At 41.4% G+C, this 15,189-nt stretch overlaps 1 protein-coding gene across 2 annotated transcripts in view; it reads left to right on the forward strand.

Moving 5' to 3' along the window:
- Window positions 1-15,189, forward strand: part of LOC115173283 (sorting nexin-27) — a 46,399-nt gene that overhangs the window by 24,270 nt on the left and 6,940 nt on the right. For both annotated transcript variants that reach the window (XM_029731240.1, XM_029731239.1), the window contains exons 4-11: window positions 3,634-3,698; window positions 3,773-3,877; window positions 6,993-7,071; window positions 7,400-7,563; window positions 11,248-11,337; window positions 11,618-11,767; window positions 11,916-12,044; window positions 12,293-12,352. In XM_029731240.1, coding sequence (XP_029587100.1) covers window positions 3,634-3,698; window positions 3,773-3,877; window positions 6,993-7,071; window positions 7,400-7,563; window positions 11,248-11,337; window positions 11,618-11,767; window positions 11,916-12,044; window positions 12,293-12,352 — 842 coding nt within the window. The remainder of the gene's footprint in view (window positions 1-3,633; window positions 3,699-3,772; window positions 3,878-6,992; window positions 7,072-7,399; window positions 7,564-11,247; window positions 11,338-11,617; window positions 11,768-11,915; window positions 12,045-12,292; window positions 12,353-15,189) is intronic.

Genomic DNA, 15,189 nt, shown 5'->3' on the forward strand with positions numbered 1-15,189 from the left:
TGTTGAACTTTGACATAGCTCTCTATCTCCTGCAGACGTATCGCTAATCATTGCAATACTTGTTGAATGCCCTTGAATGTGTATGTACGTGTACTAGAGGTCGACCGATTATGATTTTTGAACACCGGTACCGATTATTGGATGACCACAAAAAGCAGATACCGATTAATCGGCCGTTTTTTAATTTTTACAAATTATTTTTTTATTTTATTTGTAATAATGACAATTACAACAATACTGAATGAACACTTATTTTAACTTAATATAATACATCAATAAAATCAATTTAGCCTCAAATAAATAATGAAACATGTTCAATTTGGTTTAAATAATACAAAAACAAAGTGTTGGAGAAGAAAGTAAAAGTGCAATATGTGCCATGTAAAAAAGCTAACGTTTAAGTTCCTTGCTCAGAACATGAGAACATATGAAATCTGGTGGTTCCTTTTAACATGAGTCTTCAACATTCCCAGGTAAGAAGTTTTAGGTTGTAGTTATTATAGGAATTATAGGACTATTTCTCTCTATACGATTTGTATTTCATATACCTTTGACTATTGGATGTTCTTATAGGCACTTTAGTATTGCCAGTGTAACAGTATAGCTTCCGTCCCTCTCCTCGCTCCTACCTGGGCTCGAACCAGGAACACAACAGCCACCCTCGAAGCAGCGTTACCCATGTAGAGGAAGGGGAACAACTACTCCAAGTCTCAGAGCGAGTGGCGTTTGAAACGCTATTAGCGCGCACCCGGCTAACTAGCTAGCCATTTCACATCGGTTACACCAGCCTAATCTTGGGAGTTGACAGGCTTGAAGTCATAAACAGCGCAATGCGTTGCGAAGAGCTGCTGGCAAAACGCACGAAAGTGCTGTTTTGAATGAATGCTTACGAGCCTGCTGCTGCCTACCACCGCTCAGTCAGACTGCTCTATCAAATCATAGACTTAATTATAATAAACACAGAAATACGAGCCTTAGGTCATTAATATGGGCAAATCCGGAAACTATTATCTCGAAAACAACACGTTTTTCCTGTCAGTAAAATACAGAACCGTTCCGTATTTTATCTAACGGGTGGCATCCCTAAGTCTAAACCTTCAATGTTATGTCATAATTATGTAAAATTCTGGCAAATTAGTTCGCAACGAGCCAGGCGGCCCAAACTGTTGCATATACCCTGACTGCGTGCAATGAAAGCAAAATTACACAATTTCACCTGGTTAATATTGCCTGCTAACCTGGATTTCTTTTAGCTAAATATGCAGGTTTAAAAATATATACTTCTGTGTATTGATTTTAAGAAAGGCATTGATGTTTATGGTTAGGTACAGTACAGTACAGTTCGCAACGAGCCAGGCGGCCTAAACTGCTGCATATACCCTGACTCTGTTTGCAAGAGTGACACATTTTCCCTAGTTAAAATAAATTAATGTTAGCAGGCAATATTAACTAAATATGCAGGTTTAAAAATATATACTTGTGTATTGATTTTAAGAAAGGCATTGATGTTTATGGTTGGAGCAACATGTACCTAAGCGATTATATGCAACGCAGGACAGGCTAGATAAACTAGTAATATCATCAACCATGTGTAGTTAACTAGTGATTATGATTGATTGATTGTTTTTTATAAGATAAGTTTAATGCTAGCTAGCAACTCACCTTGGCTTCTTACTGCATTCGCGTAACAGGCAGGCTCCTCGTGGAGTGCAATGTAAAGCAGGTGGTTAGAGCGTTGGACTAGTTAACCGTAAGGTTGCAAGATTGAATCCCCAAGCTGACAAGGTAAAAATCTGTCGTTCTGCCCCTGAACAAGGCAATTAACCCACTGTTCCTAGGCCGTCATTGAAAATAAGAATGTGTTCTTAACTGACTTGCCTAGTTAAATAAAGGTCTAAAAAAATAATAATCGGCCAAATCGGCATCCAAAAATACCGATTTTCCGATTGTTATGAAAACTTGAAATCGGCCCTAATTAATCGGCCGTTCCGATTAATCGGTCGACCTGTAACGTGTACAGTTGAAGTCGGGAGTGTACATACATACACTTAGGTTGGAGTCATTAACTTGTTTTTCAACCACTCCACAAATTTCTTGATAACAAACTAAAATTTTGGCAAGTCGGTTAGGACATCTACTAAGTCATTTTTCCAACAATTGTTTACAGACAGATTATTTAACTTATAATTCACTGTATCACAATTCCAGTGGGTCAACATTTTACATTCACTAAGTTGACTGTGCCTTTAAACAGCTTGGAAATTCCAGAAAATGATGTCATGGCTTTAGAAGCTTCTGATAGGCTAATTGACATCATTTGAGTAAATTGGAGGTGTACCTGTGGATGTATTTCAAGGCCTACCTTCAAACTCAGTGCCTCTTTGCTTGACATCATGGGGAAATCAGAAGAAATCAGCCAAGACCTCAGAAAATAAATTGTAGACCTCCACAAGTATGGTTCATCCTTGGGAGCAATTTCCAAAAGCCTGATGGTACCTAGTTCATCTGTACAAACAATAGTACGCAAGTATAAACACCATGGAACCACGCAGCCGTCATACCGCTCAGGAAGGAGACGCATTCTGTCTCCTAGAGATGAACGTACTTAGGTGCGAAAAGTGCGAATCAATCCCAGAACAACAGCAAAGGACCTTGTGAAGATGCTGGAGGAAACGGGTACAAAAGTATGTATATCCACAGTAAAACGAGTCCTATACCGACATAACCTGAAAGGCCGCTCATGAAGAAGCCACTGCTCCAAAACCGCCATAAAAAAGCCAGACTACGGTTTGCAACTGCACATGGGGACAAAAATCGTACTTTTTGGAGAAATGTCCTCTGGTCTGATGAAACAAAATTAGAACTGTTTGGCCATAATGACCATTGTTATGTTTGGAGGAAAAAGGGGGAGGCTTGCAAGCCGAGGAACAACATCCCAACCATAAATCATGGGGGTGGCAGTATCATGTTGTGGGGGTGCTTTGCTGCAGGAGGGACTGGTGCGCTTCACAAAATAGATGGCATCATGAGGAAGGACAATTATGTGGATATATTGAAGCAACATCTCAAGACATCAGCCAAGAAGTTAAAGCTTGGTCGCAAATGGGTATTCCAAATGGACAATGACACCAAGCATACTTCCAAAGTTGTGGCAAAATGGCTTAAGGACAACAAAGTCAAGGTATTGGAGTGGCCATCACAAAGCCCTGACCTCAATCCTATGCGGGGAATGGGCCAAAAATCACCCAACTTATTGTGGGAAGTCTACCCAAAACGTTTGACTCAAGTTAAACAATTTAAAGGCAATGCTACAAAATACTAATTGAGTGTATGTAAACTTCTGACCCACTGGGAATATGATGAAAGAAAGAAAAGCTGAAATAAATCATTCTCTCTACTATTATTCTGACATTTCACATTCTTAAAATAAAATGGTGATCCTAACTGACCTAAGACAGGGATTTTTTACTAGGATTAAATGTCAGGAATTGTGAAAAACTGAGTTTAAATGTATTTGGCTAAGGTGTATGTAAACTTCCTACTTCAACTGTATGAATGTGTATGTGTATGTTCAAAGTGTGCATGTGAATGCAATATGTTAACATTACCTTTTGCTCTCTTCTCCTTCTGTAGTTTGTTCTGTGCGGGTGATTGGGGAGAGTGACATCATGCAGGAATTCCTGTCTGAATCAGATGAGGTACGTTTGTGCAGGCCGTTTCCATAGCTGTGTGTGACACACTGATGCTCACCCTTCCTTTCTCTGTTTGTCAGAATTACAATGGCGTGTCAGACGTGGAGCTGCGGATAGCCCTGCCAGACAAGACCACCATCTCGGTCAGGGTGCGCAAGAACAGCACGACCGACCAAGTCTACCAGGTATAGAGCAGTGCTGTGTTCCTCACTTCTAGTCCTAGAGGCAGGGCTCTAAAGTGTGACAGCACAAAGCACGAATAATGCAGAGAGGGAGAGGATTTGGCAGCCCCAGATAGGACTGGGCTATGGTGTGTGCATTTTCCACCTCTCAAAACATGGTGCTAATAAAGTTAACAAAGCACTCGCTAGTTTAGCTAGCTAGCTACTGTAATGAATAGCTACAGTGCCTTCAGAAAGTGTTCATACCCCTTGACTTATTTTGACACATTTTGTTACAGCTTGAATTCAAAATGTATTACATTGATTTCACATCTACACACAATACCCTATAATGACAAGGTGAAAACATTAGATTTTTTGGGGGCAAATGAAATACAGCAATATCTCATTTACGTAATTCACACCCGAGTCAGTACTTTGTAGATGCATCGTTGGTGGCGATTCCAGCTTTGAGTTTTCTTGAGTATGTCTATCAGCTCTGTACAGATTTTCTCGAGCTCTATTACGTTAGATGGGGAGCAGCGGTGAACAGCAGTCTTACACAGATTTTCAATGGGATTCAAGTCTGGAGTGCAGTCTGAAGCAGGTTCTCATCAAGGATTTTCCAGTATTTGGCTCCATTCGTTGTTCCTCTATCCTTACCAGTCTCCCAGTCCCTGCTGTAGAATAGCATTCCCATAGCATGATGCTGCCACCACCATTCGTCACAGTAGGGATGGTGTTAGACGGGTGATGAGCTGTGCCTGGTTTTCTCCAGGCCGAAGAGTTTTTCACGTGCCTTTTTGCAAACTACAGGCGTGCTGTTATTTGCCTTTTTCTCAGGAGTGGCTTCCGTCTGGCCACTCCCATAAAGCCCAGATTGGTGAAGTGTTGTAGAGACTGTTGTCCTTCTGGCATATTCTCCCATCTCAGCCAATGAACTCTGTAGTTCTGTCAGTGGTCATTGGGTTCTTGGTCACCTCCCTGACCAAGGTCCTTCTTGCCTGGTTGCTCAGTTTGGTCAGACTGGCAGTCTGGGTAGCTCCATATTTTTTTCAATATCCCAATGATGGAGACCACTGCGCTTCTGGAAACTTTCAAGACTTTTTAGAAAAAGTTTTATACAGTTATTTGGACTTCATAGTTTCTCTTCTGACATGCACTGTCAACTGTGGGACCTTATCTAGACGGGTGTTTCTTTCTAAATCATGTCTAACTGAATTGGCCACAGGTGGACTCCAATGAAGTTGTAGTGACATCTCAAGTATGATCAAATGAAATTGGATGCACCTGAGCAAAATGTGTCATGTCAAAACAAAGAGGTGTGACGCTTATATAAATGTAGATTTCTTTCTGAAAATGTTTCATACATTTCAAAACGTTTCACTTTGTCATTATGGGGTCTTTTGTGTAGATGGGTGAGGGGAAAAACATTTATTTAATCCAATTGAATTCAGGCTAACAATGTGGAATAAGTTGAGGGGTACGAATACTTTCTGAAGGCACTGTAGATGCAATTATGACGATTACAGAAACTGCGATGTTATACGCCATTCTCTTGATTGATGGGCTGGTGCCGCTTGTAATAGACGTGTGAGCCCTCATCTCCGCATTTTCAGTGCCACAGCCAAACTTCAACTACTGGGCTAGACTATTGTGGTCGGCAGTGTTGACAACAGAAATGCTACAGTCATTTAAATTAATCAATAACTAGTAATAAGTAGTTTAAAATGAGGTAGCCTACCTTTGGCTGGCTGTCATGTTCCATTAAATGAGTTTATGATTGCTTTTTTCAACTGGGATTATTATCCAACAAAGTAGGTAAGGTTTTAGCCACCAATTTAGCCCCCACTGTGCATGGAAATGTGAAGCACAAGCCATTGATCATACAGGCCTATCACATGTGGATGCTCAAATACATTTTTTATTTTTGTAGCAGATACCTATATTAATGAATAAGCAGGTCCATCTTAAATCTGGTATTAGGCAATGGGCTATGGGTTTCATACGAAATATTTATCATTTTCTTGGCTATTTCTATGGCCTCTGCTATAGTAATATGTTGCAGTACTTTACAAACCGTTTATATATACACCCTTTTAAAGAGTGTATAATTTTCAAAGTGATGCAACTCGGTAGTTAAATAGTGCTTTTACACAATGTAGAAACTAGTATTGCACCAATGACTTTGTAATTTCAATGACAGGTTTTTGTATCAACATTTGAGCTTTTTATAATAATCAAATGTCTTCACATGTTACGTATTAGTTTCTAGTGTACAGCGTGCTTCAAAAGTATTTAGAATTCATATAGGCTTTGACGTCAATGAAAAATATATATTTTCTGGTGCTTGTACATTTTGTTGTGCTCCTAGCTTTTCTTTTTAAGTCGGGAGCACCAGTGCTACCAATGACATTGGAGAACAAAAATGGAAAGTCCTGCCTAGAGGGCAACAGTGTGTACTGGCTTTCTTTTACAACCCAGCGCTGCGATACCTGGGACCTGCGTGGCCTGTGTTCACAAAGCATCTCAAAGTAGGTGTGCTGATCTAGGGTCACGTCCTACCGGTCTTATTATGATATGAAAGTCATAACTGATCCGTGATCAGCGATCCTACTCTGAGACACGTGGGCCGTGTTCGAGAGACCGTAACATTACAGAACTTTCAGATAGAAATGTTGATATGATTGCTGTGTCAGATATGATGGGGACTCGTCAGCTCTTCATTCTATTTCTAACAGTCAGTACACCACTAAATACACCCCTGATTCAACCAATCAACTTCTATATTAATAATACATTTTATTTTAAGCGCTTTTCAAGACACCCAAAGTCACTTTACATGCACAAGAAAATCTGCAGGATAAAAATAATAAAATCTCACATTAAAATAAGTGTACATAAAAGTACACTAAACATAAGGACAGACGAACAATGGAAATATTAATGAAATCATCAAGACCCTGGTTAGTTGAATCATCTGATGGGTTAATGCTGGGACAAAGTTTGCACTCATAGGACCAGAGTGTATAACACTAGATCAATATCAATGCATGCATAGCTCTTATGTGACTGAATGGTGCTTGACTATCAATAACTGATGGGCCGCCACTGTACTTTCCCTCTCTCCACCCCCCAGGCTTTAGTGATGAAGGTTGGTATGGACAGCATCATGGCCAGCTACTTTGCCCTCTTTGAAGTCATCAACCACTCCTTTGGTAAGACCATTCATCTGTTTATTCATTAATTCCTCTGGAGTCCATAGCTAGTCCATGTACCGACCACCTTCACCCTTTCACCTTTACTCTTCTGATCAGTACAGTTGCATCTCAGTAGTCTAAAGTGGCTTCCTCTCCATGTCTCTATCCCTTCAACTGCATTGATCTTCAAACACAGAGAAATTGAAATGAAAGTAGTCACCAAAACGTGTTTCCGCCATGCCGTCTCCTCACAGCCTGTGTTTCTCCAGATCTGTGCTGATGACAGGAAGGTGAAACCTCTAGTCTATTGAGACGTGCCCTTAACCTCCTTTCCCCCTTTCCCTAGTGAGAAAACTGGCCCCCAACGAGTTCCCCCACAAGTTGTACGTGCAGAACTACACATCGGCCGTGCCGGGTACCTGTCTGGCCCTCCGCAAGTGGCTCTTCACCTCTCAGGAGGAGGAGCTGCTCAGGGACAAACCTCTGGCCGTTCACTACTGCTTCCACCAGGTAAGAGCTCTCTCTTGACTGTCGTTCCAACTATCTGTTGGAGGCTTAAAATACTTTAAACTTTCAAATCTGGCTGACAATTTTTGTAGTCCAGACCAATGTTCCCTCTAAGCTTTCGCGCAGCTCCCCTTCGGACTGCCGTGCAGAAGAAATATGAGCCCGTTCAGAGAAGCATGAGATTGAACTTCACTCAACTTTCTAGAGTTTTCTCCTTTAGTTAACACTATCAACATTTTGCTCTACTGTGGGAATTGTGCTCAAATCAATGCAATATTAGCCACTCTCAATGTAACATACCGAAACAAAACGAAGTATGCAAGCCTTAGTATGCAAAACTAACTGCAAGAGATTTTCTTGTCGGCAGAGCTCATTAGGGTAAAATTCTATTGCATTGACAGGCACGACTCAGGCCCGTACTCTACACAGACCGGTGCGCCATAACCAATCAGAGCTGCAGTAGGCCTGTTTGAGTGGCGCAGCGGTCTAAGTCGCTGCATTTCAGTGCAAGAAGCATCACTACAGTCCCTGGTTCGAATCCAGGCTGTATCACATCCGGTTGTGATTGGGAGTCCCATAGGGTGGTGCAAAATTGGCCCAGCATTGTCCGGGATTGGCTGGAGAAGGCCGTCATTGTACAGTTGAAGTTGGAAGTTTACATACACTTAGGTTGGAGTCATTAAAACTCATTTTTCAACCACTCCACAAATTTCTTGTTAACAAACTAGAGTTTTTCCAAGTCTGTTAGGACATTTACTTTGTGCATGACACAAGTCATTTTTCCAACAATGAAAATGGCTTAAGGACAATAAAGTCAATGTATTGGAGTGGCCATCACAAAGCTCTAACCTCAATCCTATAGAAAATTTGTGGGCAGAACTGAAAAGGCGTGTGCGAGCAAGGAGGCCTACAAACCTGACTCGGTTACACCAGCTCTGTCAGGAGGAATGGGCCAAAATTCAACTTATTGTGGGAAGCTTGTGGAAGGCTACCTGAAATGTTTGACCCAAGTTCAACAGTTTTTAAAGGCAATGCTACCAAATACTAATTGAGTGTATGTAAACTTTTGACCCACTGGGAATGTGATGAAATAAATAAAAGCTGAAATAAATCATTCTCTCTACTATTCTTCTGACATTTCACATTCTTTAAAATAAAGTGGTGATCCTAACTGACCAAAGACAGGGACTTTTCACTAGGATTAAATGTCAGGAATTGTTAAACACTGAGTTTAAATGTACTTGGCTAAGGTCTATGTAAACTTCCAACTTTGTTCTTAAGTGACTTGCCTAGTTAAATAAAGGTGAATATATATATATATATATATATATATATAACTCAGCAAAAAATGAAACGTCCCTTTTTTAGGACCCTGTTTTTCAAAGATAATTAGTAAAAATCCATATAACTTCACAGATCTTCATTGTAAAGGGTTTAAACACTGCTTGTTCAATGAACCATAAACAATTAATGAACATGCACCTGTGGAACGATCGTTAAGACACTAACAGCTTACAGACGGTAGGCAATTAAGGACACAGTTATGAAAACGTAGGACACTAAAGAGGCCTTTCTACTGACTCTGAAAAACACCAAAAGAAAGATGCCCAGGGTCCCTGCTCATCTGCGTGAATGTGTCTTAGGCATGCTGCAAGGAGGCATGAGGACTGCAGATGTGGCCAGGGCAATAAATTGCAATGTCCGTACTGTGAGACACCTAAGACAGCGCTGCAGGGAGACAGGACGAACAGCTGATCGTCCTCGCAGTGGCAGACCATGTGTAACAACACCTGCACAGGATCGGTACATCCGAACATCACACCTGCGGAACAGGTACAGGATGGCAACAACAACTGCCTGAGTTACACCAGGAATGCGCAATCCCTCCATCAGTGCTCAGACTGTCCGCAATAGGCTGAGAGAGGCTAGACTGAGGGCTTGTAGGCCCGTTGTAAGGCAGGTCCTCACCAGACATCACCGGCTACAACGTCGCCTATGGGCACAAACCCACCGTCGCTGGACCAGACAGGACTGGCAAAAAGTGCTCTTCACTGACGAGTCGCAGTTTTGTCTCAGCAGGGGTGATGGCCGGATTTGTGTTTATCGTCGAAGGAATGAGCGATACACCAAGGCCTGTACTCTGGAGCGGGAGCGATTTGGAGGTGGAGGGTCCGTCATGGTCTGGGGCGATGTGTCACAGCATCATCGGACTGAGCTTGTTGTCATTGCAAGCAATCTCAACACTGTGTTACAGGGAAGACATCCTCCTCCCTCATGTGGTACCCTTCCTGCAGGCTCATCCTGACATGACCCTCCAGCATGACAATGCCACCAGCCATACAGCACGTTGTGTGCATGATTTCCTGCAAGACAGGAATGTCAGTGTTCTGCCATGGCCAGCGAAGAGCCCGGAACCTCAATCCCATTGAGCACGTCTGGGACCTGTTGGATCGGAGGGTGAGGGCCAGGGCCATTCCCACCAGAAATGTCCGGGAACTTGCAGGTGCAAGAGTAGGGTAACATCTCACAGCAAGAGCTGGCAAATCTGGTGCAGTCCATGAGGAGGAGATGCTGCCGTACTTAATGCAGCTGGTGGCCACACCAGATACTGACTGTTACTTTTGATTTTGACCCCACCTTTGCTCAGGGACACATTATTCCATTTCTGTTAGTCACATGTCTGTGGAACTTGTTCAGTTTATGTCTCAGTTGTTGAATCTTATTATGTTCATACAAATATTTACACATGTTAAGTTTGCTGAAAATAAATGCAGTTGATAGTGAGGACATTTCTTTTTTTGCTGAGTTTATATGTATTAGTTACAGTTCTATTTCTTGTGTTTTTGTTCTACTTGACATTTGTATGCATTTTTTTATAGTACTACTGATATTCATTACTGCATTGTTGGGATAGGGCAAGCAAAGTCATTTCACTGTAGGTTACTTGTGCACATGACAATAAAACATTTGACACATAGGCCTAATTCAATGTAAAAGCTCAGCTGTTAAATTCGAATTTATACCGGTATTATAAACCACGCTGTCTATGATATTGCAAAACTAAAATATATATATTTACTAGGTCCAATTAAATGAGATGTGCATGGTCATTTTTTTCGAAAGTCTCATGTAATGTAGGCCTACATTGAACACCACACATTTGGTGCTACTGTAGGCAGAATGATAGAACAGCTATTTCCATGTTATAATGTTATGGGATGCATTTTTCTCCATTGTTTTTGATGGTAGGCCACTGGTAGATCTACATTGATTAAATAGCCACAGTAGCCAACTTAACTGTAACTTAAAGCGGGTACATCCTCTGTGTTCACAGTGAACGCGTGCCAGAAGTTGCACGGAATTTTCACATAGTTCAGGTTTGCACTCAGCAGACCTGAAATTTGCTCAGTGCCCAAAAAAATGGAGGTAACATTGTTCCAGACCTACTCTGTCATATAGCTAGCTATACGTTTTATTTTGTTTGTTTTGCTTTTCAAGAGCTTTGAGATTCTGTCTGTAGCGGAAACATTTCTGGGTGACTCTTACTGGTCCTGAGTCAGTGGTAGCCTACTGTGTCAATACTGATCCGTGGTCAGTTTGAATGAGATTACACCTGCGTGCCACTGCTCGTTGCTAGTTTAGATGAAACGTGGTCTCTAACAAAAGTCCCTTTCTCTGTCTGCTAAGGCATTGGATGACGTGAAGAAGGGATTCATCAAAACAGAAGACAAGTCTTACCAGCTGACAAAACTGGCAGAACAGCGCAAGATGGCCATGGTTAGTCCCTTTTTTCTAGTCTCTTGTTTCTATTCTCTTCCCATTGCAAGTGGTCCTCTGTAGCTTAGTTGGTAGAGCATGGCGCTTGTATGCACGGATGACTAAGTCACTTTCGATAAAAGCATCTCATAACATACAGTGTGAGTGTGTATAGTGTCGCTGTTATCTGTCCATTGCTGACATAATGTTTAGATGTATTAATGTGTATATTGTATGTGTACGTTCCTGTTTGGTGTCTACCTGTGTGGTTGATGGCGGTCTGTTGTCTTGTGTCTGTCAGTATCTGAGTCTGCTGCGCTCCTGTGAGGGATACAACGAGGTCATGTTCCCCCACTGCTCCTGTGACTCCCGGAGGAAGGGCCACGTCATCACGGCCATCAGCATGCACCACTTCAAGCTGCACGCCTGCACAGAGGACGGCACGCTTGAGGTGAGTGAGATTGGAGTACGAGTACACTGACTTTATGGTGTGTGTGCGGCGCTTCTATCACACACGCAACAAAAGGAAAAACATTTGAGTGTGTACACACTGGCTCATACTGTGTGGGTACTTACCATTCTCTCTTCTGCTTCATCAGAACCAGGTGATATCGTTTGAGTGGGCGGAGATGCAGCGCTGGGACACTGACGAGGAAGGCATGGCGTTCTGCTTTGAGTACGCCAGGGGGGAGAAGAAACCTCGCTGGGTCAAGATCTTCACACCATACGTGAGTCTACAATACACAACAGACAAAACACACTTGGACAGCCCACATAAAACGCTGGGTCAAGATAGCCAGCCATTAATGGAATACAACAGGATATAGAAATTGAGAGTGGAGTCTGTCCCAAATGGCATACTACTTTTGACAAGGGCTCTGGGAATAGGGTGCAATTTTTGGGACATAGACATTGTTGAGGAAAAAATTGATTTGGAGCAGTTTCTTCTAACGAAGTGAGTGTCGTCTCTCCCCAGTTCAACTATATGCACGAGTGCTTCGAGAGGGTCTTCTGTGAGCTCAAGTGGAGGAAACAGGTAAGAGTCACACCCTTCCTTCTCCTCCAATACACAACTAATTGTATGTATCCCAAATGGCACCCTATTCTCTTTATAGTGCACTACATTTGACAAGGGCCCGTAGGGCTATAGGGCCTCATAACTGTTGCGTGAATTTCACAATTTACATTTAGAAACTTGCTGCATGCCATACATGCGCATGGTTCCCGTTTTAAATCAGCGTTGTCGTAAAACTGTGAACAAGCATTAAAACTCCGCCTGGAAAACGCCTACATTCACCTTTTATGGTGACAATAACGCCCTTTATTTGCTGTATGCAACAACAAAAAACTAATTGTGGTTCAATATTTAGTTTATCAATAGATTATTATCGGGTTGATATGTCCTGCCTTGGTCTAGGCTCTGAGATTAATTGGGCAATGATGTCGCGCTCCTATCGAACAGCAATACTGCCTACCAGTACTGTCAAATATTTTACATAAGATACTGGTCTATTGACTGTGTTGGCAGAAAGTTCTAATCTTTAGCAGTAATTTATGCTCTATCTGGAACAATTTAAAAACTTGATACATAGGCCTACTTCAATGTGAAAGATCAGCTGTTAAATTCGAATGTATACTGGTATTATAAACCACGCAAAACTTGATATAGGCTATATATATATCTATTTACTCTATCTATCTACAATTAAATGAGATGTGCATGGTAATTTCGGGAATATGAACCCGTTACGGCCAGAAAAGATGGATTATAAAATAGGAAAAGATTCCAGTCAAAGGTTTGAACACGCCTACTCATTCCAGGGTCTTCATTTATACTATTTCCTGCATTGTAGAATAGTGAAGACATGAAATAGCACATATGGAATCACATCTTAAACAAATCAAAATATATCGAGATCTTCTGTAGATTCTAAATATAAAACACAGATTTTTGCTCTTCTCACAAATGGCAAATGGTTGCATTCTTGTTAATATTCTAGTTTTTTTATGGATAACCTTTTCATCATATCCTCCATTTGCACAAAATACTGACTTGCTAGCTTGCAATACAATATTTCAACCACTAGTAGATGTGCGTACGCATGGTCTAAAGTTTGCAGGGAGGTGAGCACATACGTAAAGTTAAAATTCCAACTTTTGTGTGAACTGGCGCATGCACATTTTGGGGTTTATTTTGTATGTATGCACGGTTTATAAGTGAGGCCCCTGGTCAAAAGTAGTGCACTAATATAGGGAATAACAGGTTTTTTTACGGAATCAAAAAGGGGTTTAGGCAGAGGGCATGGCAGGGGGTGTGGCAATGAGCACAGTTGGAAAATTCTATGCATGCATACAAGGAATGGCCATTTTTCATTACGAGCTTAATGGAAACATGCAACAATAGCAAGTCTTACAGTCAAAAGGCTATAGCCTATTATTGAACATAAATGTTAACTCACACAGGAAATTTCACGTCCGCTGAGCGAAAACTTGAACGGTGTGAAAATTCTGTGCCACTTCCGGCTTGCGTATATTGTTTAAGTTAGTTTTAACAGTGGCCAACTATGCTAATGTAGCTATTTGATCATGATGTCGGCCTACCAGAGTGGCGTACCATAAAAAACAATGGCGGAAATGCATCCCATTACATTTTAACATGGAAATGGCTGCTAACTGTAGGCTGAATGAAAGAACAGCTAATATGTGGTGTTCAGTGCCTACATTCCATGGGACTTTTGGAGAAAAACACCATGCAGGGCTTCACATTAACTTGTTTATCCACTTGTCCTTCAGACAAGGTGACTGAAAATGTTGTTTGATGCAAGAAACCAATTTACAAAATACAATTTATTGTTATTCCCATACCATTATTACAGAAAATCAAATTATGCTACCCTCTGCCTGTTGGCTGTTTCCCTTTTAAGACATAAAAAAGGTCTTTACTTGACTTGCCTTTCTAAGATGGCTAGAAATGCACACATTTTGTGCTCTTGTTGGAAGCAACTACTCCACCATTGTTGACTAGAAATGAACTATAACTGAGCTTATAACTCACTAACTAGCAAAGAATATGAACAAATGTGCAGACGTGGCTACATGCAGCTTTCACTTTGATCTCGAAACAAGGCATCTACTCGCAATCACTCATACTGTAGCCTAAACACAGTCCAGTTCAATGTGAATGGCACAGATCCATATATGGCAATGGCTATTTGCATATAGAGGCCTACTGCAGCTCTGATTGGTTATGGCGCACCGGTCTGTGTAGAGTATGGGCCCTGAGTCGTGCCTGTCAATGCAATAGAATCCTACTCCAATGTGCTCTGCCTACAAGAAAATCTCTTGCAGTTAGTTTTGCATACTAAATCTTGCGTAGTTCGTTTTGTTTCGGTACGTTACATTGAAACTGGCTAATATTGCGTTGATTCGATCACAATTGCCACAGAAGAGCGAAACGTTGAGTGTTAACTAAAGGGGAAAACTGTAGAAAGTTGAGTGAAGTTCAATCTCGTGCTTCTCGCGCTGGCTCATATTTCTTCTGCGTGGCAGTCCGAGGTGGAACCGCACGCAGCTTAGAGGTAACATTGTTGAACATGCAACTCCTGTAATGAAGCAGCTAATGAAACGTCATTTGCCAAAATGCGATTTGTGGGACAGCTCAGTTTTAATCAGCGCACCAAATGCGAGCGGTTCCATATGTGTAAATAAGTCAATTTAAAAAATGTGACAGATAAAAATCTGTTTAACTCAGAAAAAGGGGGAATCTAAATATGCAACAACTAGGATCGGTTGCTAATATGACTAGGATTGTGCCTTTGGTGCCAGGACAACGAGAGAAAGTTGATATGAAAACCAATAGAACAGTAAACAAAT

This window comes from Salmo trutta, chromosome 34, assembly GCF_901001165.1.
Source record: "Salmo trutta chromosome 34, fSalTru1.1, whole genome shotgun sequence".
Lineage (NCBI taxonomy): Eukaryota > Metazoa > Chordata > Actinopteri > Salmoniformes > Salmonidae > Salmo > Salmo trutta.